General features: G+C 48.7%; 1 protein-coding gene and 1 long non-coding RNA gene across 2 annotated transcripts in view; one reads left to right on the top strand and one right to left on the bottom strand.

The window, feature by feature from the left end:
- Positions 1–96: 96 nt before the first annotated feature.
- LOC135417737 (uncharacterized) lies at positions 97–5,971 on the top strand. Its single transcript, XR_010432185.1, has 3 exons — positions 97–720; positions 3,674–3,799; positions 5,178–5,971. It is a non-coding gene; the product is annotated as an uncharacterized LOC135417737 (long non-coding RNA).
- Positions 5,972–17,048: 11,077 nt separating this feature from the next.
- RNLS (renalase, FAD dependent amine oxidase) overlaps positions 17,049–27,908 on the bottom strand; it is a 63,577-nt gene continuing 52,717 nt past the window's right edge. Inside the window, exons 6-7 of the mRNA XM_064662150.1 lie at positions 20,912–21,087; positions 17,049–17,379 (exon numbers count right to left, since the gene is read on the bottom strand). Of these exons, the coding sequence (XP_064518220.1) occupies positions 17,227–17,379; positions 20,912–21,087 (329 nt within the window). The 3' untranslated portion in view covers positions 17,049–17,226. The remainder of the gene's footprint in view (positions 17,380–20,911; positions 21,088–27,908) is intronic.

Here is a 27,908-nt window from a genome sequence, read left to right as displayed (position 1 = left end):
GGGGAGACCCCCCTGCAGAGCTGCTCCAGCCCTGGGAACAGCCCAGCAAGGACATGGAGCTGCTGCAGCCAGTCCAGAGGAGGAACCAAGAGGATCAGAGGGCTGGAGCAGCTCTGCTAGGAGGAAAGGCTGGGAGAGTTGGGATTGTTCAGCCTGGAGAGGAGAAGGATCCAAGGGGACCTCAGAGCCCTTTCCAGGGCCTAAAGGGGCTCCAAGAAAGCTGGAGAGGGACTTTGCATAAGGACCTGGAGTGCCAGGACAAGGGGGAATGGCTTCCCACTGCCAGAGGGCAGGGTTAGATGGGATATTGGGATGAAATTGTTCCCTGTGAGGGTGGGGAGGCCCTGGCACAGGTTGCCCAGAGAAGCTGTGGCTGCCCCTGGATCCCTGGAAGTGCCCAAGGGCATTTTGGACGGGGCTTGGAGCAACCTGGGCTGGTGGAAAGTGTGGAATGAGATGGTCTTTAAGGTCCCTTCCAACCATGACTCCAGGATAACTTTCACTTTGCCATTCTCCTAGAAACTTTCCTCACGAGACAAACACACAGGTTGGGGCTACAAGCGACCTTCTTGCTGTCCAGTGAAGAGGTGTTGCAGGGAGGACTTTCACTGCAGCTCCTGTCCACGGAGACCTGTGTGGAAACCAGCCTGAGTGAAAGCCAGCACAGGACAGAGTCTCTCCAGAACAGGGGAAGAGTTTTCCAGTCTCAAAGATCTAAAGGTAAGTAATACAACAACATTTTTTTTCTTTTTCTAAAGCATGAATTTTATTACAGTACATATTTTTTAAATTTACTTTACAAAGTAATGGTCTCTGCACGAAACTTCCATACCTTGAGCTGCCATGTGGTTGTGCTTGAATTGTTCTGGTATGTGACACAGAAGATGAGCAAATTCTCATCCCAGGCTCAGTCCACACCTGCCACAGGATCAGAATTTCTGGACAAGTAAAGCAGCTTCTGCAACTTAAAAAAAAATATTTATATATATATATAAAAATATATATTATATATAAATATATATATAAATATATATATTAGTCTTAACAAGACTAATATATTATATAAATTTATTATATATATAATATAAATATATTATATATTTATATAATATATTAAATATATATTATATATATTTATATAAATATATATATTAGTCTTAACAAGTTTATCTGAGAGACAAACTGCCCCAATGTGAAATAGAAGGAACTTTACACAAATGAGGATATTCACCTTAATTGCATTTTAGCTTATTAACTAGGATAAACACCTCTATATGTATGTATATATATACATATATGTATATGTAGCTTTGCAGATTTATTTAACCAAAGTTTCAGAGCATGGCCTCTGCATCATTTCATCCTCTAAATCATGTCTTAGAGTGGTGTCCACTGCAGGAATCTGTTGTTATCATTGGATTAGAGCTCACTAATAAATAACATAAGCATCTGAGTAAGTGATGCTATTTAGAAAAAACTAATTAAATTGTCCTTTGGTAGGTCTAAAGGCTGAAAATGAGTCAGGTCTTGCTGCAGCCTTATGCCCACTTCCAGATACATCCCTCCCTCCTTCCTGGGGCTGCTCTCCCAGCTCATCCCAATGGCTAAATTCCCAGGCAAGCCGGTGATTCCCAGGGCAAAAATGACCTCCATGAAATGCACTGGCCCAAGGTCTCCAACCTGCCCTATGAAACCTCTGGCCAGTCCCAATCCAGGCCAGCAGATCCATAGGAATGAGCCTCCAATGAGCCTCCATGGCAGCGCCAGGAGAAGGAGGCAGGAGGAAGAAACATTCCCCCCCTTCTTGCCAGGTGCCAAAATGTTAACACAACCCATGTGTCCCTGCATGGAAAAGGAACAATACCCCATGCAAACCAGCTGTCCCTGAGCTGGGAACAGCCTTGGCACTTTCCCCTTGCTTTGGGATTTTGGAGTGGGGTGTAAGGTTAATTCCTGCAGCAGCCCTTTGAAGTAGGGGCAGAGTCCCTCCTCCTCTGGCTTCCTTGAGCGTGGAGCAGGGGAAGCCCCATAGGCCTTATAGGACAGATTTGGAAGACCCTTTTTATTTCCAATTTGGGGGTCCCTGGTGCTCAGGGACTTTTTTCTCCCCAAATTTGGGGGGTCTGGGTTTTTTTGGAGACCCCGGGCTCGCCCAAAATGTCACTGTTTTCAAATGAGTGATGGTTATCAAGAGGATTGCAGATTCCATCTTGACTCCCTAGGACATCTGATGGATTTCAGTGATCGAAGCTAAATAGCCTTTGGCATCAGGTCTCTTTATTATACATGAAAAAGTAGTGGGATTTCAGTTCCTATTTGCTAAACTTCAACATCTTCTGGGTATCTGCTAAAAAAGCACAATAACAGGGTGGTGAAGCACCACAAATATCCAGTATTGGCTATGAGGACATATCTCTTCCAGCACGCTGGCTTAATCTCCTTGGATTGATGTTGCCCCTGCTATTTTAGTCTTAAAAGGTTCATAGCCCTCTGAGGGATGAAGACCAAACAGTCCCTGATGTAAAACAGAAAGAATCCTACACAAATGAGGATATTCACCTTATTTGCATTTTAGCTCATTAACTAGGGTAAACCCCTGGCTCGCTGCCTCTCTGAAAAGGCAAACCAAGTGTTTTCCTTGTCACTGCAGATTTTTAGAGCTCCAGGCTCATTCCTCAGGACTTGGGCGATGTTCAAAAGGGAGCTGTAGGTGCTACCATTCCCATTTCCAGCCCCAGCTGTGCCCCTGCCATGCCCCAGGATGCTCCTGGTGTCAGGGAAGATGTAGCTCAGTGAGGGTACAGAGAGATTTGGTATTTGGATCCAGAGTCTGCTCAGAGGGGCACAGTGAGAGCTCCAGAGGCACCAGCACAAGCTGCAGCACAGGAACCCCCACACTACTGAAATCCAGGCTTTTAAACACATTCCTTAGCTGCCTGAAAAAGAGCAGTATTGCTGGTGATGCTGCCTTATGCAGAATGGCAAAGCTGAGGGACAACAGTGAAGAAATCCAGAGGCACTAACCGGGTGGTGCACAAAGGGAAAATAACCCAAATGCCACGTGTGAGGTGATGGGCTCTGGTGGGTGATGAGCACTCCAGAAGGAGATCCCATGGATGGTTTTGATGGATGGTCTCATGAAAGAACCAGTCCATTGCTCAAGAGCATCAGAAAAAGCAAAAGGGGGTTACCAGGAAAGGAAAGGAGGGCATCACGATGCTGCTGCACAAATCCAACGTGCTCCCGTGTCTTGGGTGCTGGGTGGTGTTTTAGTCTTCCTGTCCCTGAAACCAGGAAAGCTTCAGGGAGGATGAAAGATCTGGAATGGCTTCTGTAGGAAGCCACGTCTGTCTGGTTGTACCTGATGTGTCCTGCTATAAAAAATTAGACTGTATCAGATGGCACCAATTTCAGCTGGGGGCAGGTTCAGGTTGGACACAGGAGGTGTTGCCTCTCAGGACATGTTTCCCCTGCAGGGTCTCCTGGGTTTGGGGATGTGAGGAGTTTTTGTGAGTTTAAAAGGGCAAGCTCATGAGTGAGGAGTTTGTTTTGGAATGAGGCTTCCAAAATGACCTATTTCATAAAACCCCCGAGCAGCAAAGTACCAGAAGCTGTGAGAGCACCCAGGTGAAATTTCCCTGCATGTTTTTCTTGTTCTTACGCCTTTCCCCAGGTTTTTGGCCAGAGTTCAAGATGGGATCCTGGGTTCAGGGAGTTTGCTCCAGTACAGGCATTTTCATGTTCTCCTGCCACAGGAAATCAGAGACATTCCCTTGTGAAGATGGATGTGATGAGGAAGGTAACCTGCACGAGTGATTTCTGCTTTACATCCTGATTCAAGCTAAATGTTTAATGGTGAAGCCCAGAGGTCACAGACAGAAGGATGTAAAAATACACCCCCCCCAAATCCTTCTGTTTCAGAACACTTGTATTACCAGGTTTCTGAGTAAAAGAACTCCAGGCTACCTCAGAATCCAGTCGTTCATGAGCTGAATTGGTGAGCAATATTGGCAGGATAAAAACTGCTTGCACCAAAATGCTGAATGAGCAAAGAAGCCTGTGCCATTTGCAATGTGTTTGTGGCTTCTTTAGCCAGCAGAAAAGGGTCTTCTGGGTGATTCACTTGCTGCCATTTGGCTCCACTTCAGAGGTGAGGGTTTCGGAATTACTCACAGCCCCGTGCTAACGAATCGGAAACTGTGTAAGTGCTATTGAAGTGTCTTGTAGGTTTGCCCCCTTTGAACCCAGAAGAGGCACTGAGCAGATGACTTCAAAATGAGACCTCCACACTCTTTCTGTTCCCAGTTTGATGCAAGTTTTATTCTGGTTTTGTGAGGCTCCTTGTTTTAGCCACACTGGTGATGGCTGATATTAATGAAGGCACAACGACACAGTCTCAGCTCCTCACTGTGAAGAGGCAAGTGGGCTTTAATTATTGATGATATGGTGCTCTTAACCTTTACCCAAGCATTATAAAGACTTTTCCCAAATACCAGAGCCTCTCTTTTCTAATCCAACTAGTACAAGGAAGGAAGAAGCTTTGGTGCAGAGTGCCTAGGGGCATGGGGATGATATGGCAGAGACGGAACAAGGTGGAGAGAGAGGGCTCAAGCACCTAACAAGTGTTCACTCCATAGAGTACTGGAAAAACCTCTCTAAGACATGCACAGGGGTGTCTCTTCAGCTCTGTAAGGCTGGGAAACCTTGAAGCACAGAGCTGAGATCCAGCTCTCTCTCCCCTGTGCCTGGGCAGCCAAAGCTCAGCATCACAGCCTCGTCAGTGGGGTAAAACAGTGGGAAACCACTGGGTTTAGATTGCTCTGATTGCTCAGGACTTTTTTTCCCCATTGTGCTTTTAATTTGTCTTTCACCTACATACCTATCTAGCTGGGACTTTTGCAATCTTCAAACACCTTGAGCCATTCGAAGTAGTGCTAATTTTGTGTGATTTCAACACTTGCAACACAAGCTCAAAGCACATTTGTTGTTGGAGTTGCGTTTAGTTGAAACTAGAATCTGACACACAAGAACAAAAGAAAAATCCCCAAAGCCTTGCTCAAGACGTATATCCAAAACTCTTGTAAAGGGAAAGCTTGGAAGCCAGACAAATTTGTTTGTTGTTGTGCCAGATACAGCTATTTCCAAAGTCCCCAAGTGTATTCCTTTTCCTTCCACAGGTCTGCCATTAAAAAGCTCCAACGCTCCCTGCACAGACATGTTTCTAAAGGTGTAAAGAGTTGCTCACCAGGCTGGAGGGATCACAGGAAATCCTGCAGTGGGGATCCTGCTGCAGTGGGTGCCTCAGCCTGCCTGGGCTGGAGCTGTAGGAGGAAATGCACAGTGTCATCTTGGTGTAGATGGATTTTAGGCAGTGCCACCTGAGGCTGCCCTGCTGAGACAAATTCTGCTTCCAGAGGTGCAGGTTGAGCCTCAGGGGGTGTTGTATGGATGCACCTCCTGAAGTGGAGAGGTGTGCTGACAGCAAAGCAGGAGCATCCAGGTTTCCTCCAAGGGACTTGTACCTTGCCAGCAGTGAGCGTGAGGCTTGAGGCTGGATGGAACAAACCTGCTGCCTCTCCTGCTCCTGCCTCTCCAGGTGACTCCAGGGCACAGCTCTGGGTCACAGCATGCTCTTCATGCCATCTTCCTGGCCAGCTCCATCCTGAACTCTCCAGGGCTGTGCTCATCTCCACCACAGGTTGCTTCTCTCAGCATTGGAGACATCTCTTGGTGGGAAGAGAGGAGGAAGAGCAACTCTTACAAGGAATCATGGATTTCTCCAGGAGCCCTTGCAGGATCACTGGGGACAGCCTCCCTAGCCCCTGTGTTTTCCACTGAGGGGAGTCTTGGCTTGTTTTTCTCCACTTTTCAACTACACATCCACCTTTGTTTGCTCCATGAAGCCTCCTTGGCCAAACAAATATCTTTATTAATACTTGTCAGCAAAAATATAAACAGATACTGAGTTACATCCACAGGCTGAGCTCTGATTATTTGATCTTTGGTTTCTATTGACAACAGCAAAGTAAACAATTTCTGTAGAGACTCAATGCTGATTTCAGCCAGAAATAAACAAGAACATGAGAAGAACACAGTGAGCTCTGAGTTGTTAAACCAGAGACCCAAAGCCATTGAAACTGGCAACTGCACTAAAAATATTGATGCCAGTGGAGCAAGGATTCTCCCTTGAAAAACGCTGCTCTTTCCTCCCCTTGCAGGCAGAGGTAGGTTGGATTAGCATGGATCTGTCCAGTGGTGTAGATGGAGCCAAAGTGAGTTTGGGATGGGCATCTTCCCTCCTGACTGGTGCCAGTGGTTCCCTTTAGAGCTTGGAATAGGCAGTGAAGTTTCTGTGCACAGTTCTGGTGCCCCCAGCACAGGAAGGACATGAAAGTGTTGGAGCAAGTCCAGAGGAGGCCACCAAGTTGCTGAGGGGACTGGAGCACCTCCCCTGTGGAGACAGGCTGGGAGAGCTGGGAATGTTCAGCCTGGAGAGGAGAAGGTTGTGTGGAGACCTCACAGCTCCTTCCAGGGTAAAGGGGCTACAGGGAAGCTGGAGAGGGACTGTTCATTGGGAACTGGAGTGACAGGATATAGGGAATGGATTCCCACTGAGAGAGGGCAGGGGTAGGTGGGATATTGGGAAGGAATTGTTCCCTGTGAGGGTGGGGAGGCCCTAGCACAGGTTGCCCAGAGAAGCTGTGGCTGCCCCTGGATCCCTGGAAGTGTCCAAGGCCAGGTTGGACGGGGCTTGGAGCAACCTGGGCTAGTGGAAGGTGTCCCTGTCCATGGCAGGGGGTGGAATGAGATGATCTTTAAGGTCCTTTCCAACCCATACCAGTCTGTGATTCTATAATTTTATGATTCATGCAGAGCAGAGGAGTAAAACCCTGGATCCCACTCCTTTATAACCAGACAGGATAACATTAATAACTCACAAACAGTCCGAAGAAACCTCAAACACCAGAGAACCTGCAATGAAATAGAATGTCTTTGAAGGCTGTGCAAAAATCCCCACTTTTAGCATAATTACTGCTAAGAACCATGTGCAGGTCTCAGTTTAGTGTTCTTCAATCTGAGCTGGTCCAGCAGAGGCCTGATATAGTCGGAGGGTTACGGTAGCCGCGTGTGCCACGCTGACCTTTCGGGAGCTGCGAACCAGCCAGCGCTCCCATCCCTCCCCCACGGCCTGGGACAGCTGTAAACAGCCCCATAATAAAGACACAATTGTAATATCCTATTTATTTCCCATTAAAAACCAGCCTGGCACAGGCTCAGGTTGCCCGAGGGGCTGGGCGAGCGAAGCCCACCCGTGTCCTCCTGCCCCGACCCGGGCGCTGGAGCCGCGGGAGCACCGTGGGCCACCACGGGCACACAAACCCTCTGCTGCTCTCCCCGTGCCCCTGGAGCAGAGGCTGGCGCCAGCATCTCCAGGAGATGAAAACAACAGCCCCTCATCCCTCTCCTCCTCTCACCAGCTCTTCCCATCCCTGATTTTCCCCCGGGTGCGGGAGCCGAGGGTGGGGAGGAGGGCAGGAAGTCGCTGACACGTGTGGTTGGATTTTAGCTTGAACACCGTCCAGAAAGGAGCACCAAATATTAGTAAACAGATCAGGAAACATTTCCGTGTTTGGCAACAACTCCGCTTTTCCATGGCAGCAATCTCCAGTGGTTTTTCCACCGGAGAAAAAGGCCCCGCTTGGTTGATTTGCTTAAACTGCAGTAGCTCAGTTCCTGGGCCACCTTTAGATCCTGACCTTCAAACTCAGGTCTCTGGGTGCTGCAGCTCCTGGCTTTGTGCATGGAGTCAAGTCCTGCAGCTCTTGGACGTGCCCAGGGGATTTGCAGGACTCTGGTGCCATGTCCAGCATCTCTGTCATGGTCCAGGCTGAAAAGGAAAGGATCAAGATGGTTGGCCTATTTTGCTTCTGAAAAGAAGATTATGAAGCTGTTTCCTTGCTGGAATTATTCTGTTCCAATGGGCTCCTCAGGGCAATGGCTGAAGGCCTGTCAGGTCCTGGTGGTTCAGGCTGCAGTCAGTCACATCAGAAAGAGGACACAGGAGTGAATCAAGCACTGAAGCAGGTCACTGAATGAACTCTTAGTTTTACCATTTCTTGACATCCTCAGGTCAAGCCTGGGATGAACCCAGGCTGCTCATCCTGCAATATGTGGGGGGGAAATAATGAATGGCCCCTGATTTTGGACAAATGAACTGATGGTTCCCTCTGGCACCGTGTTGCAAACCCTGCTCTCTTCACTTCAACAAGCTCAAATGTAGATCCTTGGATAAGAAGCACATGGTCACAGACTGGTTTTGGAAAGACCTCATTTTGTGCCCAGCACCTCCCACTGCAGGTGTTGATGGATTTTGATGCAGATGGAGGTGCCACCAGCATCAGGAAGAGCAATTGAGAGGACGAGGGTCAAAAATGAGCTTTGTGAGGGGAAGATGATTTACCATTCCCAAGACAATCCTGGTTCACAGCCACCAGCAACGCTACAAGAAAACAAGGAGCAAAAAGAAGCAGAGTGTGTCTGGTTTCATGTTGAACTTCATGAGGTGGTGTGAGAAACCGTATGACACCTCACATGACCGAGTCATGGGACTGCATAAATCACCCCAAACAAACACATCTCCCTGCTGATGCTAAAGGTGACACTGTGACACCCAGAATATTCCACTCCTCGGGCCCTGCCACCCGTGGTTTTAAATGATGGAATCAATGCTGCCTGCAGTAATTAATAAGTGGCATGTCTATTTGGGCACTAGTGTCTTCAGTGAGATGCCACCACACAAATCACCTTCTGCTCTTGCTGTTTCAGTCTCCTTCTCATACCTTTGCCCTACTTTTTCTGGTTTGTAAATCTAAGGGGCCTTGTGCACGGAGAAACTGCTTGGAAATACAACTTTCTCCCAAAACCCACAACTCTCCTCCTGTCTCCTGCTTAGGAGACTGGCTCCCACCCTGTAGGGTGCCCTGAACATGGGACTGCCCCTGTGGCCATGCTGCCCACCTCCTATTTGGCTACTGCATCCAGTGCCAGGTTGTGCCTTTCCCTGGTGTCTGTGTCTCTTCCTGTTTTGTCTTTTTTTTGACCGCAAATGAAGGGAAGAAATGCAGCCTCTGAAGTCTCAGCTGTGCCCAAAAGGTGACACTGCTCCCATGGTTTTATTCCAAAAGCCCACACAGCCATCTGTCCATGTGACTGCTACTGAGGAGGGGTTAGACCAAGTGCTATAATAAAAGAAATCAAAGGGGAAAGCCCCCTGTCCTCCATCAGCTCTGGGCTGCGATGCCATCCCATGTCTGGCTGTGGATTGTGTGATATTCCAGAGGCTCCAGTGCCCTCCCCACCAGCACCCAGAGGGGCAGGACCTCTGCAATAATCACATCCTTACAGGGAGAGTTGGGGAGGTTGTTTTCATTTGTGCTGCAAAAGGTTTCATCCTGTGTCCCTGGGTCTGAGGACAATTCCCATGCAGCAGGATTAGACCCCAAATTTCCCTTCTGTGGCTCTTTGCAACATGATGAAATGCCCACAGGATTTCCCAGCTCTTCTGTTGGTGTTTGCAGACACTATTGTAGGGAGGTGAAAACTGACCCACAGAATCACAGAATGGTTTGGGTTGGAAAGGATCTTAAAGCCTTGTGCAGCCTCCCAGCACAGCTGGGAAGTTAATGTCCAGATTTAAGGGGCTTTGCTGGTGATGGGCTGCAGATTAGTCGTGCACTCACCTTCTGCAGGGCTCAGCTGCAGCTCTCGCTCCCCAGTGAAAGCCCTGAGTGTGCCAGTGTGCTTCAACAAGGTTCCCAAACCATTTCTACCCTTCTCCTCTGCATATCAGGCTGACATGCAGTGAACAGAACTGTGCTGAGGAGCCTGAATCTGTTGCTTGCAATGGCCAAGTGGGAATAAGAGTTACTTCTTTATAGCAGATGTGTAGCTCAAAGTTCACCACAAGTGCACTCACATCGAGAGCACAGCGTGTATTGTTCTACAAGAAGGCGAAGCTCAGCCCTTCAAAAGACTCTGGAACAACTAATTTCATTATTCAAAGAATAAAGTGAGGGAGAGGGAGCCAAAATTAACCCTCTGGCTGCTCCCCGGGAGCAGGGATTTCTTTAGCACCCTCGAGTTCAGCGCCTGTGCTCACAGATGCAGGCAGAAAATCTGCCTTACAGTGCCCTGTCTCTGTTTTTCTCACTAGCTTAGGAGTTGAATATCTTATTGCTTTCAAAAATGACTGACTGGACAGAGGCCAGGCTGAGAACCCCCACACGAAGTCCTCTGTGTGTATGTTGCCTCAGCGAATATGGCTCGGGAATTTCAGCTCCAGTCATGACCTCCAGGGAAAATCAAAAGCTACAAATCATGCATTTCTTTTTTTTTTTTTTTTTTAAAATGATCCATATAGAAATAAATTTTTCTCTTAGTGACCAAATCAAAAAATAACACTTGCAGACAAGAACAAAAGAAGTCCCACAAGAAAACTTCTCCTATTTTTAGGTAGATTTGAGCAAAGAAAAGTACAGCCAGCAAAACCACTTTTACTGGTGGACCTTTGCCTATGCTGTTTATTTGTTCAGAGGAAGAGATGAATGCAACCCCTCTCTGCAACCTTGATTTTGGCCTGGTGTGGTTCCCGTTAATTCAGCACGACCAGATTCTGCCCAAAAGCTGACCCTGACCCTTGTAATTTTTAATAATTGCAATAGCAAACCCTGTGTCTCTGTTTTTACTGCAGCCCTGCTCCAGCAACACACCAGGGAATGGGAATAGGGAGGTTCAGCTCCTGGTGTTTCCCTGGGGAAACCTCCACAGGCTTTGTAGGACGAGGCCCACCTGGTGTCACCTTGCTCACAACGCAGTGCCAGCAACAAGGGCAAAGCATTTCCCCTCCTCTCCCCCCCCTGCATTGCTCGGCCATGTGGGGTGTGAATTAGTCCTGAAATTCTCCCTGCCTGACCAAATTCCCCTCTATAGAGCTGAGCTGCTTGCTCAGCATCAACCCTACCCTCCCACTGCTGTTTTGCTTCCCAGTTCCAGCACACGGTCCTGGGGTGCAAATATGAGGAGTTCTTTTATCTTCAGAAACAGCCAGAAACCATCTCCAGCCACATTTGGGGTGGAAAACCCAGTTTTCTCTGCAACCCAGAGCTGTCGTGTCCTGCTCAAAAATTCCTTTGGCAAGTCCTTTGGCAAGGGCCAGGGGACTGGCTGGAACACTGGACTGTGACATTTTGTGGGGTTAATTTGTACGTGCTCCAGCCCTGCTGTGCTTGTGGTTTGCATTCCCAAACTGGCCTCCAAAACTGCCTTTGAACTACAAGGGAAGTGGGATTTGCACTACACAGGTGTGCTGAGGGAGGCAGCAAATCCAAAATGACCGGGGTGCAGGGTGCTGATAATCCAGGTTTTGGAGCAGAATTGCTCCAGCTCTCCCTATAAAGATCAATACCCACGTACAGCCAATGGTTATTGCTACAACACATCTGTGAGCAGCTCGAGAACAGAAATCCCTTTGTCCCAGAGTGTTTCCGAGATTCCCTTTCTCCCGTGCGGGGGGATGGCCACGTGTGTGCTCCCTGCAGAGGGAAGGGCTGTGCCTCACTAAGCTTTGGGGTGCTGAGCTGGGATTTTTTGTGCTCTGAAAAGGTGGCGAAGGAGAGCGGCCGAGCCCCTCCTCTCCTGCCAGCTCATCTCCTTTCCCTCTGCTCTGGGCAAGGAAAGCAGCTTCCAGGACCGAGGCTGACCTATATTCCAAGCTGAGCAGTGCCTGACTGCCCACCAATTTTTTTCTTTCCTATTTTTTCCCCCCAGTCTGGGCTGAAAAAGGCAGAGGACGGTCAAACCCGCGCACGGTGCGAGCATCGCCTCCGTGCCCCGAAACCAGCCGGGGGAAACCAGCAGGTCCTTGCAGCAGGGCGTGCTCTGCTTTAAAGACCTTGACGTGTGTGATCGTCCCGGAGGGGAGATCTGAGGGGACGATAGCGCTGAGAAAGGAAGGATGTTTCGGCACCGGCGCAGGTGAGGGAGGAGGTGCCGCCCGGCCGGGCAGGAACCCTGCTCCGCACAGATAATCTCCCGCCGAGCTGCGGTTCACCGCAGCGCCCCCGTGACCGGCTGAGCGGCCGGGCAGGGGAACGGGCTCCTTTTCCCACAGCAGGGCCTGGACAGGCGTGGCAGGGCTTGCCTGGGGCACGGCCGGGGCTTTTTGCTCGCCCGCGTGGCCCTGGCTTGCATTAACCCCCCTGGCATCAACCCCCCTCCCCCAGATGTTCAGAGCAGCTGGGGACAAGGGTGACAGCCACACACACGAGGGCCCCTTGGGGCTTTTTTGGATGATGCCCGAAGCACCTGGTTACAGTGATACACCCGGTTATAGTGATGCACCTGGTTATAGTGATGCCCCCAGTTATAGTGATGCTCGGCTGTTATGGGATGAAAATTGGGGAACGACAGGAATCAGGAGCCTTTTCGAGGCTTCAGCACCACAACCCCCATGCCAACAGCAACCTGCCCTGCACCCCCTTTGCTCGGCACAAAATCTCCCCACTCGGATTCAGCAGTAACTCCCCGCGGGTTATTTCTTGCCCGTTTCCATCCATTCAGCCCCAGAGGAGAAGTTTTGCTTGGCTCTGGAACGAGAGCCGCCCCCCCCCTCAGCCCTCCTTGGCCAAGGGCTGTGTCACTGCCCTGTGGGGCCGCGCCTTGGACAGCACCTGGAAGTGTCATCACCGGCTGAGCTCGGAGGTGCCACCTGAACGCGGGAATTAAGCAAAAATCCCAAGGAGGCTGATGGTGAGCCGGGCAGAGCAGAGCGGCAGCAGAAGGCTCCGGGATTTCAGGGCTTCAGCTCTGCCACGCAAAGCGGCTTACGGACGGCACATCTGAGCCGGAGACTGGATTAGAGGCAAAACCGGCTCTGGCTCCAGGGAAATCTCTGCACGGGGGCTCAAGGTGCTCGCCGGGCAGCTCGGGGAGCGCCCTCGTCCCCCCACGGCAGCGCTTGGGCTCCCGGTGCCAGCACCACCTCCCGCCGGCTCGGCACAGCCCTTTGGAGCTGGTAACGCTGGATTTTGCAGCTGGAGCAGCCGAGCACACACTGTGCTTCCCCAGGCACCCAGGGCTGGCTCTGCCGCTCAGGCTGGATGGCCCAGGCACAGTTTGGGTGATGCAGGGTCAGGTTCCTCTTCTTTGCACTAACTCAAAGAGGAACTCTTGTCAGGGTGATGCCACGCTGGTGCCACGGCTCAGCGATGTCTGCTCTTCATCTGCTGCTGCACCAGCACAACGCTGTCCCTCCATCAAGGAGAGGTGTGGTCACGGTGGAGGATGGGGATGCCCCAGCTTGCCCAGACATGACCCAAGCAAACTGTTTTAGCTGTGGTGTTGGTCCTGCTGGGAGCAGAGACCTCCACCCCCTTCCTCCTTGGTCACAAGTGCCAAATATGGTGATGCTGGCACATCCCAAGGGCAGCGAGATCCCTAGGAAATCCTGGCCTCTGGGAAAGCAGAGTGGCTTTCACTGCAGGGATGTTTCCCAGCTCAGTGCTGTGAAACCCACCGGGTGTTTTCAGCTGGGCAGCACCTCCTTTTGAAACTGAAAAAAAAATAAATAACCAAACCCTCCAAAACAAAATTAATCTCTTTATTTATTTTCAGATGCCTGAAACACAGCCCCAGTCTTTGGAGATGTGTGGTTTGGGAATTGATGTGGGCTGAGGAGCTGGGTGCCTGTCTCCTCTTCCAAGCTCTTTTTGGAAATGGGCTCAATTCCTACAAACCAAATGCACTGAGAGCAGTGCAGGTGATTTTGCAGGATCTGTGAGAGTTACCCCAACCAGCAGCCACATTATGATGGGCTCTCAGCAGAGTCCTGTGGCTTCCTTTGGCACTTGTGTTCTATTTTATCTGATTACAGCATTTTTACTCCATCTTAGGGATCTGCAGGCGGGGTCAGATGCCAGGAGTGGGCAGAGAGATGGCAGGGTTGGATCCTTGTCCACAGGGCCCTAAATTCAAGCCAGAGAGATGCCCCTCAGGAGAGGGTGTACCATGATTTGAAGCCCATCTCTGCCAGGGCCTCCTCCAAAACTCATCCTGTCATGGGATACGACAGGTCCATCTCAGCACCCGTGACATGGTGGCAATGGCAGGACAGACTGTGGGATGGGACAGTAACTGAAAAGGAAGGATTGCTGTCAAAGGCCTAAAGGTACACTTCAATGCCCTGAGATCAGGAAAATGCATCTCTTCTGTGGCAACAGAGGAGACTTGTCTGGTTGATTTCCTGTGATTTTCCCAGGATGGCTGTGATTTCTGATTAACTGGCAGATCCATCCATCACAACCACTGTCTCCTTGTTCCCATATTCCCTGATCACACTGTAAGAGCAGCGACTGCACAAGATGCCACAGGCCAGCCCTGCCAAGTGATGCTCACAGGAGGGAAGCTACCACAACTGTGAGCTAAAAGGCTTTGAGCATTTATAACCTTGACTTTCCTCGTGCTGAGGAAGACAATAACATCATGGTCTGGGAGCTAAAACACTCTAATTCAACTTCAGGCATTAGCTGTGGCTCGTGGCATATATGAGATCAGACACAGCCATCACCCTCGTCTGGGAACAGGGAGATAGTGGTTGTGATGGATGGATCTGCCAGTTAATGGGAAATCCAGGGAAAATCCCAGGAAATCAACCAGACAAGTCTCTTCTGTTGCCACCCTTTTGGACACAGTGGCCTCTTTGAAACATCACCCCTCGTTCCCCGCCGTGTGTGGGAAAGTTAATGCCATGTCTCCCTCCTCCAGTTAATGCCATGTCTCCCTCCTCCAGCTACAGAATGAGACGTGGCCACAGAGACCCTCACGTGCCCAATGCTTGGAGCACATCCAGAGGGACACATCCAGGAACTTTTTCACTCCACCTTTCAAAAAAAACCCCACAAGTAGTTTCTGTCTAAATCATCTTAATCTGGGGGGGAAACTACAGGACAGAAGCGTTTTGATAGACTGTCAGGATATTTTCAGGAAGAATTTCTTCACTGAAAGGGCTGTCAAGCTTAGGAAGGGGCTGCCCAGGGAGATTTGGAGTCCCCAGCCCTGGAGGTGGCCAAGGAAGGACTGGACGTGGTGCTCAGTGCTCTGGGCTGAGGGACAAGGTGGGCATGGGTTGGATCCACAGTCTTGGAGGTCTTTTCCAACCTAAATGATTCTGGGATTCTGTGATATGAGGAAGGAGGGGAGCAGTTTGAGACTCGCCGTGATTCATGCTCAAAAACCTCAGAATCAAGAACCCCACGATTTAAAAAAAAAGTAATTTGCTTATGAACAGGTATTTTGAGGTCTCAGAATGACCAAAGTCGAGAGATTGCTGACAGGATGGAGCAGAGACATCTCCACTTCTCTGTCCCTTGTGGTATTTGAAGGCTGCTGCTGATACAAAGCCCCTGAGAGATCATCACAGCTCTCTGGAGCACAGCTCTTTGAGAGACAGTGAGAGGAACAACACAGTGTTAAATCAGACATGCCTCACATTCAGTTTTCTGCAAGCTTTTAAAATTATCAAGTTTTACAGTTCTTGCCTTCACTTTAAATGCTGCACTAGGAATGGTCAAACACAAATAACTCACAGCGTTCAGCTGTTCAGCTCACAGGATGCCAGATTTTTGGTCAAATGCAGAGGTATTAAAAAAAAAAAGAAGTGGCTGAATTGGACTCCTCTAACAGTTAAAATTCTGTCTGGTAAATTTTGTTATTTTTAGTGCTGTGGTAGACAGGCACTAAACTCGTGACATGTGATTTAAGAGGAAGGGTGCGTTAAAATCAGATTTAGAATAAATAAATGATTTCTTGGTTAATTTTTGAGTAATTTCAAAACTGACTTCACAGAAACACAGTTTAGTAGCTTAGAAATACTTGAAACCTTGACAGGTAGTATTTTCAACACAATTATACTTGCTGTTTATTTTTTTTAGTATTTCAAATCAAATTCCTTGTCATTCACTCACATGCCCATTTATACCCTTCCCTGGACCTGTCCTGCACCTGTTCTGCCAAAATAAAGTATCAAGCTGTCTAAAAGTCACCTAATTTTTGGACTGGCTGTTTACTTTGAGCTTTTATGGTGGTGATGAGGTAACTCTGAAATGTCAGCACAGTTTTCTTACTAACACCGCCCCAGACCACGCTTAGATAAACTCCTTTCCCTCCTTCCTCTTGGTATTTGCCAGGCAAAGCAGCTGAACCACCTTCAGTGTTGGCTGCTCCTACCCTGACTCCTCCAGCACCTGGAAGGAGGAAAGGGCTGCTCCTTGCTCAGGGAATCCTGGACCAGCACAGAGCCATGATGAGCCTGGCACTCTCTAACCTGGCAAATACTGAACTATTTTAAGTGCATCCACCCCCCTGGCCAGCATCTTTGCTGTGGTAAACTCATGGTACAGCCCAGATGCCAATGTTTATTCCCAGGCTGACTCTGGGACAGCAGCCCTAATGCCCACATGGATGTATGAAATCTCTGGGATCAACTGTGCATGCTCCTTCTGTCGCCTCCCAGGCTCCAAATGCTCAGAGAATCCCAGAATGGCTTGGGTTGGAAGGGACCTTAAAGCCCATCCAGTTCAACTCCTGCCATGGGCAGGGACACCTCCCACCAGCCCAGGTTGCTCCAACCTGGCCTTGGACACTCCCAGGGATCCAGGGGCAGCCACAGCTTCTCTGGGCAACCTGGGCCAGGGCCTCCCCACCCTCACAGCCAAGAATTTATTCCTAACACATCATCTAAACCCACTCAGACATTTTGCAGTCATTCCCCCTTTTCCTGTCACTAAGACAAGGAGTAAACAAGGAGTTTACAAGGAGCAAACTCGGTGGCTCCATGGATTTCTGTGCTGTTTCAAGGCAGGCTCCTCTCCTTGACATAATTTTCAGGGGCTGTAAAAGTATCAGGAGACCTGGAAAGGCTGCTGGAGCTCCGTGCCTCTGACTAGAGCCAGAAAAAGCTTTACTTCAATCAAAGCAACCACTCACAGCACAGATTCTGGAAAATCCAATTTAATTCAATCCCAGTAATTATTACAGCACACCAATACATCTCCCTTTATTTATTTTAGCAAGACAGAGGCCAGTGATGTTGACATTAAACTCAAATTTAATCCATCACAGGAAAATCCATCATAAATCTAGATGAAATTCAGCAGCTTGACTTGGAAGTTGCTATAAATGAGGCTTCACAGCCTCTGCAAGGCTCATGGCAGACTCTATGCAGCCATCGAAGTTGGAGCGGGTGAATCCATCGCCCCCACAAATCAGAAGAGGTTGAGTATGAAGAATCATTTGTCCTGGACAATTGGGAACAGCCTTTGTAACCTGGAAAAGAAAAGCATAGAGAGAGTTGGAAGAGAAAGTATCTCATTTACCTGAATTTCACACTAGAAGGGTCTGTTTTCCTTAGGGAAAGCCTTGGTAAGAATCCCAGAATGGTTTGGGTTGGAAGGGACCTTAAAGATCATCTCTCCTGGCTGTGTGACACATTGTTTAGCCTGTTCCAAACCTACATGTCCATGTTGTACTGGATCAGTGCATCCCAGAGCAGCACTGGTGAATCTCAGCGTGGAGACAGGGCAGCAGAAGGTAAATGTGAGGGCAAGGCAGGCACAGGCAGAGAGGATAAAAAATGGAAGAAGATAACAGAATCATAGAATCACAGAATCATGGAAAAGCCTGGGCTGGAAGGGACCTTAAAGATCACCTAGTTCCATCCAGGGATGCCACAGGATGCAGGAGGAAGGTGGGAAGAAGTAGTCTGAGAAAAGGAATGACAAGACAAGATCCATAAGGATGAACTGCTGAAAAAGAGAGAAAAACATCTAGAAAGGCAGAGAGGGAAAACAAAAGGGCAGGAGCACATCAGTAGACCAGCAATAAAGATCAAACCACAGGCTCCTAAAGCATGGTACAGAGAGGACAATTTTGTTCTCATCATTTCTGGATTTTCTGCCTTTGGTCCAAAGAGCCGTGCTGGATTCCCGTGCAGTGACACATTCCTGTGTCCCACTGTGGGACTGCCAGCTGCACTGAACAAGCCCTTATGTCCAAGGAATCTTGCTAAGTCCAGGGCATTTTTCCACTGATTCAAATGTCCACTCAGCTGGCCACTGCTGAGCCATTACCTGCCACTGCCAAGTGTGGAGCAGCTGCAAACCAGCCACATTTATGTCACTGGCTGCATTTTGTGTCACTGCAGCTCTTTAAAGGAGGCAACTATCTGAAACAGCCAGTTGCAACCCAACTTAACAGAAGAGTCTATCCAGGTATGGGAAATCCAGCCAGAGATCCTCCCTCTCAGACTAATTTTAAGTCAGTATTTAATTTATTCCTAAATTTTTTCTTACAGACTGAGCAGAGTATAAAGAATGAAGAAAGGTTTAGCAGAAAGAGGTTTTTTGAATGTCCTTCCTTGTTGGCTGCTGAGTGCTTGTTTGATGCTGGCTGTACCAAACAGCTCCTGGTTTGTGATCCTGACCACAGGATCAATATTTCCACACCTCAGCCTGCAACCTTCTCACCTGCATGGCAAGATTGTGTGAGCAATGTATGAAAGACCCTTGCTCCAGGCAGGGGAAAGGAATGATCCTCCTCCTCCTTCACGTTCTTCTGGTGGTGTCCAACATAAATTCCAGATTACCCTTATTGGTATTCGGTCAAAGGTTGGACTTGATGACTTTGGAGGTGTTTTCCAACCACAATGATTCCATGATTCCACATAAAGGGACTCTCTCAACGTGATGGGTTGGGAAGCTGGTGGCTCTGAATGCTAATGGTGCCTCCCCATAATTAAAGCAGGGGATCCAGAACTGCAGCTGTGCTGCTAAGCAGTGTCAGTAGAATTTTGGGAGTCCTAATCCCTCATCTGCCACGGATAATTGTAATGTCTGCATTTTAATCCCAGGATTGTGTTTGGCCATGTGAAGGATGTTACAGCCGGATTTAATTAACAAGTAGGATAAATCCCATCTAAAAGAGTCAGGGGAAAGATGCACCCATCTTATCAGTTCCCTTTGCCTCTGTGGCAACAGCTTATTATAATTGAAAGTAAAGATAGCTTTAAGAGAAAGAGGGAGCTCTGTCCCAGATATTTAATTTAGGCAGTGATTATTTTATAGGGTGGCATTAGAGATCTCTTTATGGAGATAACACATCTGACCTACACTGACTTCTTTGCAGCCTAAGACATATTGACATTCATCTCCCGAATTACAGACTGGGGGTAATTCCTCCTGTGGCACAGCCAAAAAGCACCAGCAGCTGCTGAAAGGTGGTTTGCAGCAACAGAGACAGGGGCTGGATGGGGCTTGGAGCAACCAGGTCTAGTGGAAGGCGTCGGAATGAGATGATTTAAAGTCCTTTCCAACACAAACCATCCTGTGATTCCAGGATTCCATAATCAATCCCCCGTGTCCATCATTTTGTCAGGCTGCAAAAAGCACAGTTGTTTCGCAGAATGCAATTGAGACTCTTTTTGTCTTGATTCATTAGGAAGAAATTAACTGCCATTCCTGTCTTTTCCTTTATCCAGGGTGGAATAAATCCGAACGGGCCATACATACTGCATGTCACCTTTTATGTCACCTTTGACACTGTGCTGAAAGGGTGGGTAGTGCAAGGAAAGGCACATTAAGCCCTCTCCTTGCACACATAAGCAAAGCAGCTGAACTGGACAGATTTTATGCTGTATATCTGTGATAGCAGCAGAATGTAGGGTGTATTAATTCTGCTTAGAAACACTTCTTACTTTGTTTTGGGAACCCTTTCCAGAGCTGGCCAGCCAAGTGTGTGTCTGCTGGAGACAGATCCAGCCCTCCTCCTCCCTACCACCTGCAGCTCTGGTGCTCACAAGCAGTTTGAAGCAGGAAGGTAACAGGGAAGGCAGAAGAAAAGACCAGAAGTCAAACCAGAAAACAATACCTGAACAGTGACAACTGTATGGAGACTTAGATTTATTTTTTTTTGGAAAAAAACCCCAACCCTGAACTGGTAAGAGGAACATGCAAAACATACCATGATTTTGATATGATTTATATAAATATTAATAATACCTGTGCTAAGGTTGCTTTTGCAACCTAACTCCCAGAAAAATAAACCTTGTGCTAACGAGACCAGGTTCCCAAACTGGATGCAGATCAAGGGCTACGAGCAGACTTCACAACAGTTGTCTACAGCAACTTTTCCAGACTTCATAAAAAGGAGAAATTTTTAGGGGACTGCTTTAAAAGTAAATATTTTGCAGCAACTTCCACGTTCAATTTCACCAATGTAATTTAACTTGAGAGGCTTTGGGTAAACATGTAGATACACTCCAATACTTTAGGAAATTGCCAACAATTTCCTTGGATTTTTAAAAGAAGCCTGTAAAATATACACATTTTGCTATTATTACCCTTAGGTAGTTTACTTTAAAATATTTTTTGCGTAACATGCTGTTAAATTGAACTGGGCCAAATCAAATAATAACAATTAGTCCCTCTGAACTCAAGGACTTCTGCTACTCTGTGGTAGGGTGGGAATTTTGCTAATAATATCACATATTTTTGGATGTGGAGAAATGGATTGAGTCATGTTTTTAAATACCAGTGAAAATCCCACTGAAGTACATGGGATTTACTTCCTTCCTGCACGCTGCTCCTGTCCCTCCTTACAAGGAGAGCTGCACAACTGACCACTGAGCCAGGGCCAGGATGCAGAAACATGGCTAGAAATGACCTGGCTGTCGCTGGCCAGCCTTGGATGCTGCTCATGGCTTCGTGGAGGAATGTACTGTGGATATTGGGCAACTACCCCCTTTCCTCTTGCTCCCTGAGGGTGGAAACCACAGCTCCAGACTGATCCCACCGCAGAGTACCTGGGAGTATCTCCACTTGTGACACTTGATGCTGCTTGGTTTGGGCAGGGATGGCACAATCCTCTCCAGGTGACTGAGAATTATCTGCTGCACCTCTGCAGGGTCTGAATCCAGGTGCTCACTTCCAAATGTCACAGTCGTGTGGACAACAAGTGAAGGCCCAACTTCAGGAGACTCTGAAAGAAAGAAGAGAGGTGCTTTTGAAGGATCACTCATTAATACTTGCCTTCCCCACACACTGACCATTGTGCCTCCAGCCTAGGAGTCAATAAGAATGAAAATATCTGCGGTACCACCCTGTTCTTCCAGCTGGAAAAAATCCACAAGGAATAACAACACAAGTTGTCCACAAGGAACACAAAGAAGAAGTCAAGGGGGACAATCTCTGCAACATGGAAATACAGAAGACTTGAATCACAGAACGGTTTGGGTTGGAAGGGACCTTAAACATGATCTAGTTCCAATCCCCTGCCACGGGCAGGGACATCTCCAATGAGCCCAGGTTGCTCAGAGCTCCATCCAGCCTGGCCTGGGGCATATCCAGGGATGGAGTGTGGTCTTTGCTGTATTTCAGCTGAGACTGAGCTGATGTTTGAATTAAGCGATTCCCTCTCACTCCATTAACCAGAAATTCCCTCTTTTGGAAGCAGAAAGCCTTTTCTGGTTAAACCTTCCTTTGAATTAGCACATACCTAGAAAAAATACTTTAGTTTCAGGTAACGAGTGTTTTATGAGCAAGGAACCCACAAAGGAAGAGGCAGCTGAACACTCTCTGACCCGTTCTGGCTGTGAGGTACCAAGCTGGACAGAAGTCTTTATCTCTGCTGTGTCAGCGAAGAGATTCCAGCTCCTCAAGCTGGAGACCCCCTTTGGGAAGATGACAAATTCCAGCTTTCCAAAGGCAACCAAAATGTCTTCCTCTGGTAAGCTTTCTGTCTTGGGCTGATCACTTCAGCACACACCACTGAGGTGCAGCAGTGCCAAGTCTGGCACCCACAGCAAGCATGAAAACCACGGCTTTAACTTCAGCTGGAAGGACCCCCTCACTGAGTCTCTTTGGGGTGGGCCAGCTCAGCCAACCCTTGCTCTTGAGAACTGGGAAAATGAGGCAAAAAGGGTGGGAAGATGTTTCCTGATTTCACAGGTCATATCTCTGTGGGCATCAGCTTTTCCAACTGCCTGGAAAACCATCAGAAACGCTACTCAGCCTTTCCTTCTCCTTTTGGGAGAGAAAACAGGGATTCTGATGGCTCTCCACAGAGAATGTGAGGGACAGAAGACCATGTGGGGAAGCCTATAAGGTACCGTGGGATTTATTACAGTGTACATGGTATTTTGGCAAATACTTCCACCTCAACTTGGCAAAAAGGCTCATTAAAAGAGCATTTTAATAAAATAAATATTCATTGCTTGCTGTGTCTTGTTAAAGCCAATGATTCCACCAATGATCCCAGCCAAGGGCCACCTTCTCTCAAATCTCTCATCTCTTCCACAGCACGTACAAAACAAGTTTCTGGAGAACAGGCAGTTCGTTGAGTTTTTAATTCCTCTGAGCTACTGATAGCTTGGAGAGCTTCCAGAGGCCACTGAGTCACAGCCTTCCAGTACTGAAATATGCAGCCCAAGAGGATCAACTTTAGCCTCAAGCCCTTTTCTTTCTCCTGCAAAAGTACTGGCTAAAACAGGAGTCCAAAATAGATTTTTCCCTGACAGCAATGGGGGGATCTCAGTCCTGCTGCCCCGTGGGTGAATGACTGTTGGGGGAGTAAAACCCATCTTCTTCCTTCCAATGAGTTCAGATCAGGCTGCAACAGCCTGCTGGGAAACCAGGGCTGCTGGCAGGGCTGCTGGGGAGGTTTTAATTTCCTTTGTTTGTGGCAAGGATGCAAGCTGGCCATGGCCGTGCCAGGAGGGCCAACCCTGTCCTGGGGGCATCAGGGAGGGGACTGTCCTGCTCTGCTCTGCCCTGGGGCAGCCTCACCTCAACACTGGGGCAGTTTGGGGGGACACAATATCGGAAAGATCTGAAGCCATTGGAGAGTGTCCAAAGAAGGGACACGGAGATAGGGAAGGTCCTTGATTTGAAACCATGTGAGGACACTGAGGGTGTTCAGCTGGAGCAGAGGAGACTGAGGGGAGACCTCACTGCAGTTCCAACTGCCTGGGCAGGGGTAGAGGAGGGGCAGGGACTGAGCTCTGCTCTGGGGGGACCAGGGACAGCACCCAGGGAATGGCTGGAGCTGTGTCAGGGCAGGGTCAGGTTGGATCTCAGGGAAAGGTTCTTCCCCCAGAGGGTGGTTGGCACTGACCAGGCTCCCCAGGGCAGTGGGCACAGCCCCAAGGCTGCCAGAGCTCCAGGAGGGTTTGCATGACCCTCTCAGGCACATGAGGTGATTCTTAGGGATGGTCCTGTGGGGCCCTGAGTGTTGGGGGGGGGGTTTCCATCCTTGGGGACTGCCCCAACTCCCCTGGACACCTGCTGTAGCTGTGACATTTGCTCTGCCAGGAGCAGGGACAGGTCAGAGTCCCTCACCCTGTGTAAATCCATGAAAACAGAGGAGAACCTCCATCACTGAGCAGCATGAAGTACAAGCTGCCATAGGGAGAGGACACATCAGCTACCCGGAAGGGGTGTCAAGGACAAAGAGAATGGGGGTGATTAAGGCTCACCATACACTACACTTTGGCCAGTTCCAGCCATGAATTGAACAGAAAAGTCTCCCCATGTTGAACTTCCTGTGGAAACTGGAACTTGACCTAGAACCTGGGAACGAGGGGAAAGGTTTTTGGATCGTGAGCAGAAGGCAGCAGCCATCAGCTTCTTAAAGTTTTGGGACTGTCTCAACACTCGTCATTAATTCCCAGCTGGAGAAATCACACGGGCTGTGTTAAAAAAGAGGAGGACAGACTGCTGACAGTGAGAATTTATACAAGATTAAGCCTGTTAGGAGTCCTGTCTTCCAGAAAAAGGATGGGGCTAATAAAAGATCCCTGGAAAAGAACACAGAGAAGAGCTGGCTTCCCCAGCACGGTGGCTTGCAGCTCCAGGACATCTGATGTCAGAAAGGTGGCTCTTAGCTTTGAGTAACACATTTAGTGTGGAACTGTGGTGTCCTGGGTGAAGCTGCTCAGGCTGGAAGCGTGGCTGTTTCTGTCACATGGGATACAGAGATTCAGGGGTGAATTTCTCCAGGCACTCTGTACTCCAGGACAGTGACAAAGTGAACGGCCCGCGGAGCCAAGTCCTCCCACGGGGACCTCCTTCTGCCCTGAGAAGTTCTCAGATGGTATTGAGAATGTGAAGTCAGCTCCTGGGGTGGCCACATCCTCCTTACCAACAGTCTCAGGGAAGGAAGGGGACAGGGAAATCACAATAAAATAAAGCATATAAAATTATGATGAAAACAATAAACCAAAACATATGTTCCTGGAGAAAGATCACAGTGCATCATCTGTCCACCAAAATCTTCTTCCTTGCAAAATGCAAAAGCTCCTTTTTTCTGATGAATCTATGCCAAGGTCAGGGTTCAGAGTCCCTAAATTCAAAAGGGATTTTAGAGATGAGCTGCAGTCCCTGGGATCCACGGAGGCCTGAAGTTTCCTCAGAAAAGAGAACACCATCAGAGCCTGAAAGTCATAGGATCCACCTGGCAAATGGTCAGGATGGTGTTCTGGGGCAGGTTGAAAAGTAACTGTGGAGAGGGAGGAACTGGAGGGTAACATGGATTTCAAGGCACCATGAAGGGGACAGAGCACAGTGCTCTTGGGACAATATCAGTGGCAGAAGGTACTCTGCCCTTTGACACTGCCCGGGGAGACCTGGCACACACAGGGAGCAGCAGCTACAGCTCCTACTGTCCCCGAGAAAGCAGAAACCAACTGGATTTTCCCAAACAACAATATTCTAGGAGAGATAATCATGTCTAAGGGCCACTGTGGAGCATGTTTTGCAGTTGCTCAGCCGAAAGGCTTGGAAGCAGGAAATCCTAGGCCACAAGGGACACAGTGTCCAGCGAGGCGTCAAGGACAGGGCGTTCAGAGAGGCTCATCAGCCCTGACCTTAGAAGTCATTGTGCTGGTTTAGGACTGAAGTACTTTTGTGGAGAAGCATGAGGCAGCACAGGCTGGAATCTGGCCCTGCAGAGCCCAGAGATCCACCAACCCTCGGGAGAATGAGATCTGCTTCCACAGAGGCATAAAAACTAAGCAGCCACGACCTGCTGATCAGTCTGCAGGCTCCACAGATTCATCCACAAAACGTCCATAGAGAGGGTGGAAAATTCTTCCTGGTTCAGCTGTGCTGACATTAAAACTTGCTGGACAGCAAATGTGGACAGAGCTTGAAGAATTTCCTGTCTTCGCCAACGGGGTTTGCTTGGACTCACTTCCCAGTTCATTTATTAGTGTGTTCAGTAAATACTCACCAGAACATTGTCTGCCTCAGAGTCACAGGACTTAGGGAGGGAGGGAGGAACCTCTGGAGGTCTCCAGTCCAACCTCCTGCTCAAAACTGGAGCCAGCTTCAAAGGGAGATCATACTCCTATTGTTGGAGTGCCCAGGGATTGATCCAAGGGTTACAACCCAGTCTCCAGAAGAGAACTGTATATGGATGTGACAGGCACGCATCTCCCACAGGAATGTTTTCCGCCTTCTTAGAGGAATGGAGTCAAGTCTTTTTCTCATGTTCCTGCCCAAAACCTGGAGTCATAACAGACACCGATAAAAAACAAGATGTGGTTGTTTCCTGCCCCTCGGGATTTTTTTAATCATACTGGGGAGATGTGTTTTGCAATTCAAACCCCGTTCAGGTTGTGGATAGCATGAGGGGAAGGGAAAGGGCATTTGCCACACCAAAAAAAAACCCCTGGAAATTAAGGCTGCAGAGGAAACGCTGCTGGGTCAGCGTGGAGGGCAGCAGAGAAGCTGGACACCTCCAGACAGGCTGGAACTGTATCCCTGCACCCTGGGAGGGGTCAGCACATTGCCAAAAGAGAAGTCAACATGCAGGACTCATAAAACTCTACCTAAAATGAAAAAAAAAAAGAAAAGAGGAGTGATTAACTTTACTACACCTAGAAAATAAGCAAGAGAGATGGAGGGTCACTTCCAAAATGCCACGCTGCTATTTGGCAGAAGGGTTAGCAAGCTCTCCCAGTTATCCTCAGAAGTTCCCATGGTTTGTAAGGTCCCATATTCTCCCTGGAATAAAATCTACTCTATCTGACAAGGCACATTTGGGAGGAAAAATTTTTCTTTTGGTACTGAGAAGATAAAGGAATCTATATTTTAAAATTAAAAAGGATATTCGAGGATTACACCAACCCTAAAAACCTCTAAGAGGAATCTTCCCTTTAAATCATACAGCCCAGGAGTGAAAGAAGGGAACCACTTCCATTTTTATGTGTCATCTATCTTTAGTCCTCTGGAACACAAAGAGATGCAAAGACTGCGGTATTACAGAAATAATTTATACTGAAGAATTCCCACTGTCCCCCCGACCAGTTCTAAATATTGATGGGGTGTTTAAGGCAGCCAATCACACAAATATTTAATATTCATGCCCGGGGAATTCAACATACACTTCTTGTAGGCTCTTCCTTACGTAACGTTCCAGCGCGTTACCTCTGCGGATGGGATTTCTACAAGCAGCAGCTGAGACCCTCAGCTGATGGAAAAAGCCTTCCTTCTCGGAGGGCCACCCTGCTCCCCATGACACTGGCAACGGCAGCGTCGGAGAAACGGCCTCATCACCCACTCACCCGCAGAAATCAGGGGAAAACAGAGGTCAGCCACGGTTCCCGGGCAGGAACCAGGCTGTGTCACCATGGAGCCAACTGGAGAGACTGAGGAGAGACCTCACTGCACCTACAACTTCTGCGTGAGGGGCAGAGGAGGGGCAGGGACTGAGCTCTGCTCTGGGGGGACCCGAGGGAATGGCCTGGAGTTGTGTTAGGAGAGGTTCAGGTTGGATCTTAGAAAGAGGTTCTTGGGCACTGCCCAGGCTCCCCAGGGCAGTGGGCACAGCCCCAAGGCTGCCAGAGCTCAAGAAGCGTTTGGATGATCCCTCAGGCACATGGGGTGACTCCTGGGGATGGGCCTGTGCAGGGCTGAGGGTTGGACTCGATGATCCTTGTGGGTCCCTCCCAGCTCAGCATATTCTGTGAGAGTTACGCTGAGCACAAACTTATGACTCACAGACTATCAATACACTCCAAATGTCTGAAGAAGCAGCAAGCCTTGAGCAGTCTGCACAAAGGAATTAAGGAGGGAACAAAAAGGGAGGGGATGCTGACACGTCTGCCAGCAAGGAGAGGCTTTGTGAGTTCGCAGGTGTCGCGCAACGAGCGGCGACTCCGAGAGCGCTGCCGCTCATCCCCACACAGCAAGGCACGGGAGGTCCTCAGGGGAGGCTGAGACTGCTGGAAAATCAGACTGCAGCTCGCTGGCCCCACTGACAAACCCATCCTACTGTACATTACAACAAGGCTGTTTCGGTATTTCACGGGTAAAATGTGAAATTTGCACCAGTTGTACATCTCTGCTTCGCTGAGTGAGTCAAAGCAGCCACTGCCACGCCCCATATGAATGACAAGGACACCTTGGACTTCCACAGTGAGGGCCAGACTTTGTCTTTAGGCCTTTGAAGGTTAGACTACCTGCTTTTAGGGAGGTGTCATACATGCAGCTATTTGAGTCCCTTCGCAGGAAGCTGACAGAATCCTGGAATGGTTTGGGGTTGGCAGGGGCCTTAGGGATCATTCAGTTCCAACCCCGCTGCAAGGGAGAACTATCAGCTACAGTTATTTCCTTTGGACCTCTATTGTTCAATGCTGCCTACTAAAAAGCCACTATTTGAGGTAGTAATGAGGGTTAGATAAACCTCCATTTATTGTGGTATATACATCAAGGTAGGTGAAGAAACAACTAGAGAAGGTGATGGCTTTTTGGGAAGGATGACTGTCCTGAAAGATCTCAGCTGCCTCACCCAGGAGTCAC

The sequence above is a fragment of the Pseudopipra pipra genome, chromosome 8, assembly GCF_036250125.1.
Source record: "Pseudopipra pipra isolate bDixPip1 chromosome 8, bDixPip1.hap1, whole genome shotgun sequence".
Classification (NCBI taxonomy): Eukaryota; Metazoa; Chordata; class Aves; order Passeriformes; family Pipridae; genus Pseudopipra; species Pseudopipra pipra.
This window is presented reverse-complemented; position numbering and strand designations above follow the sequence as displayed.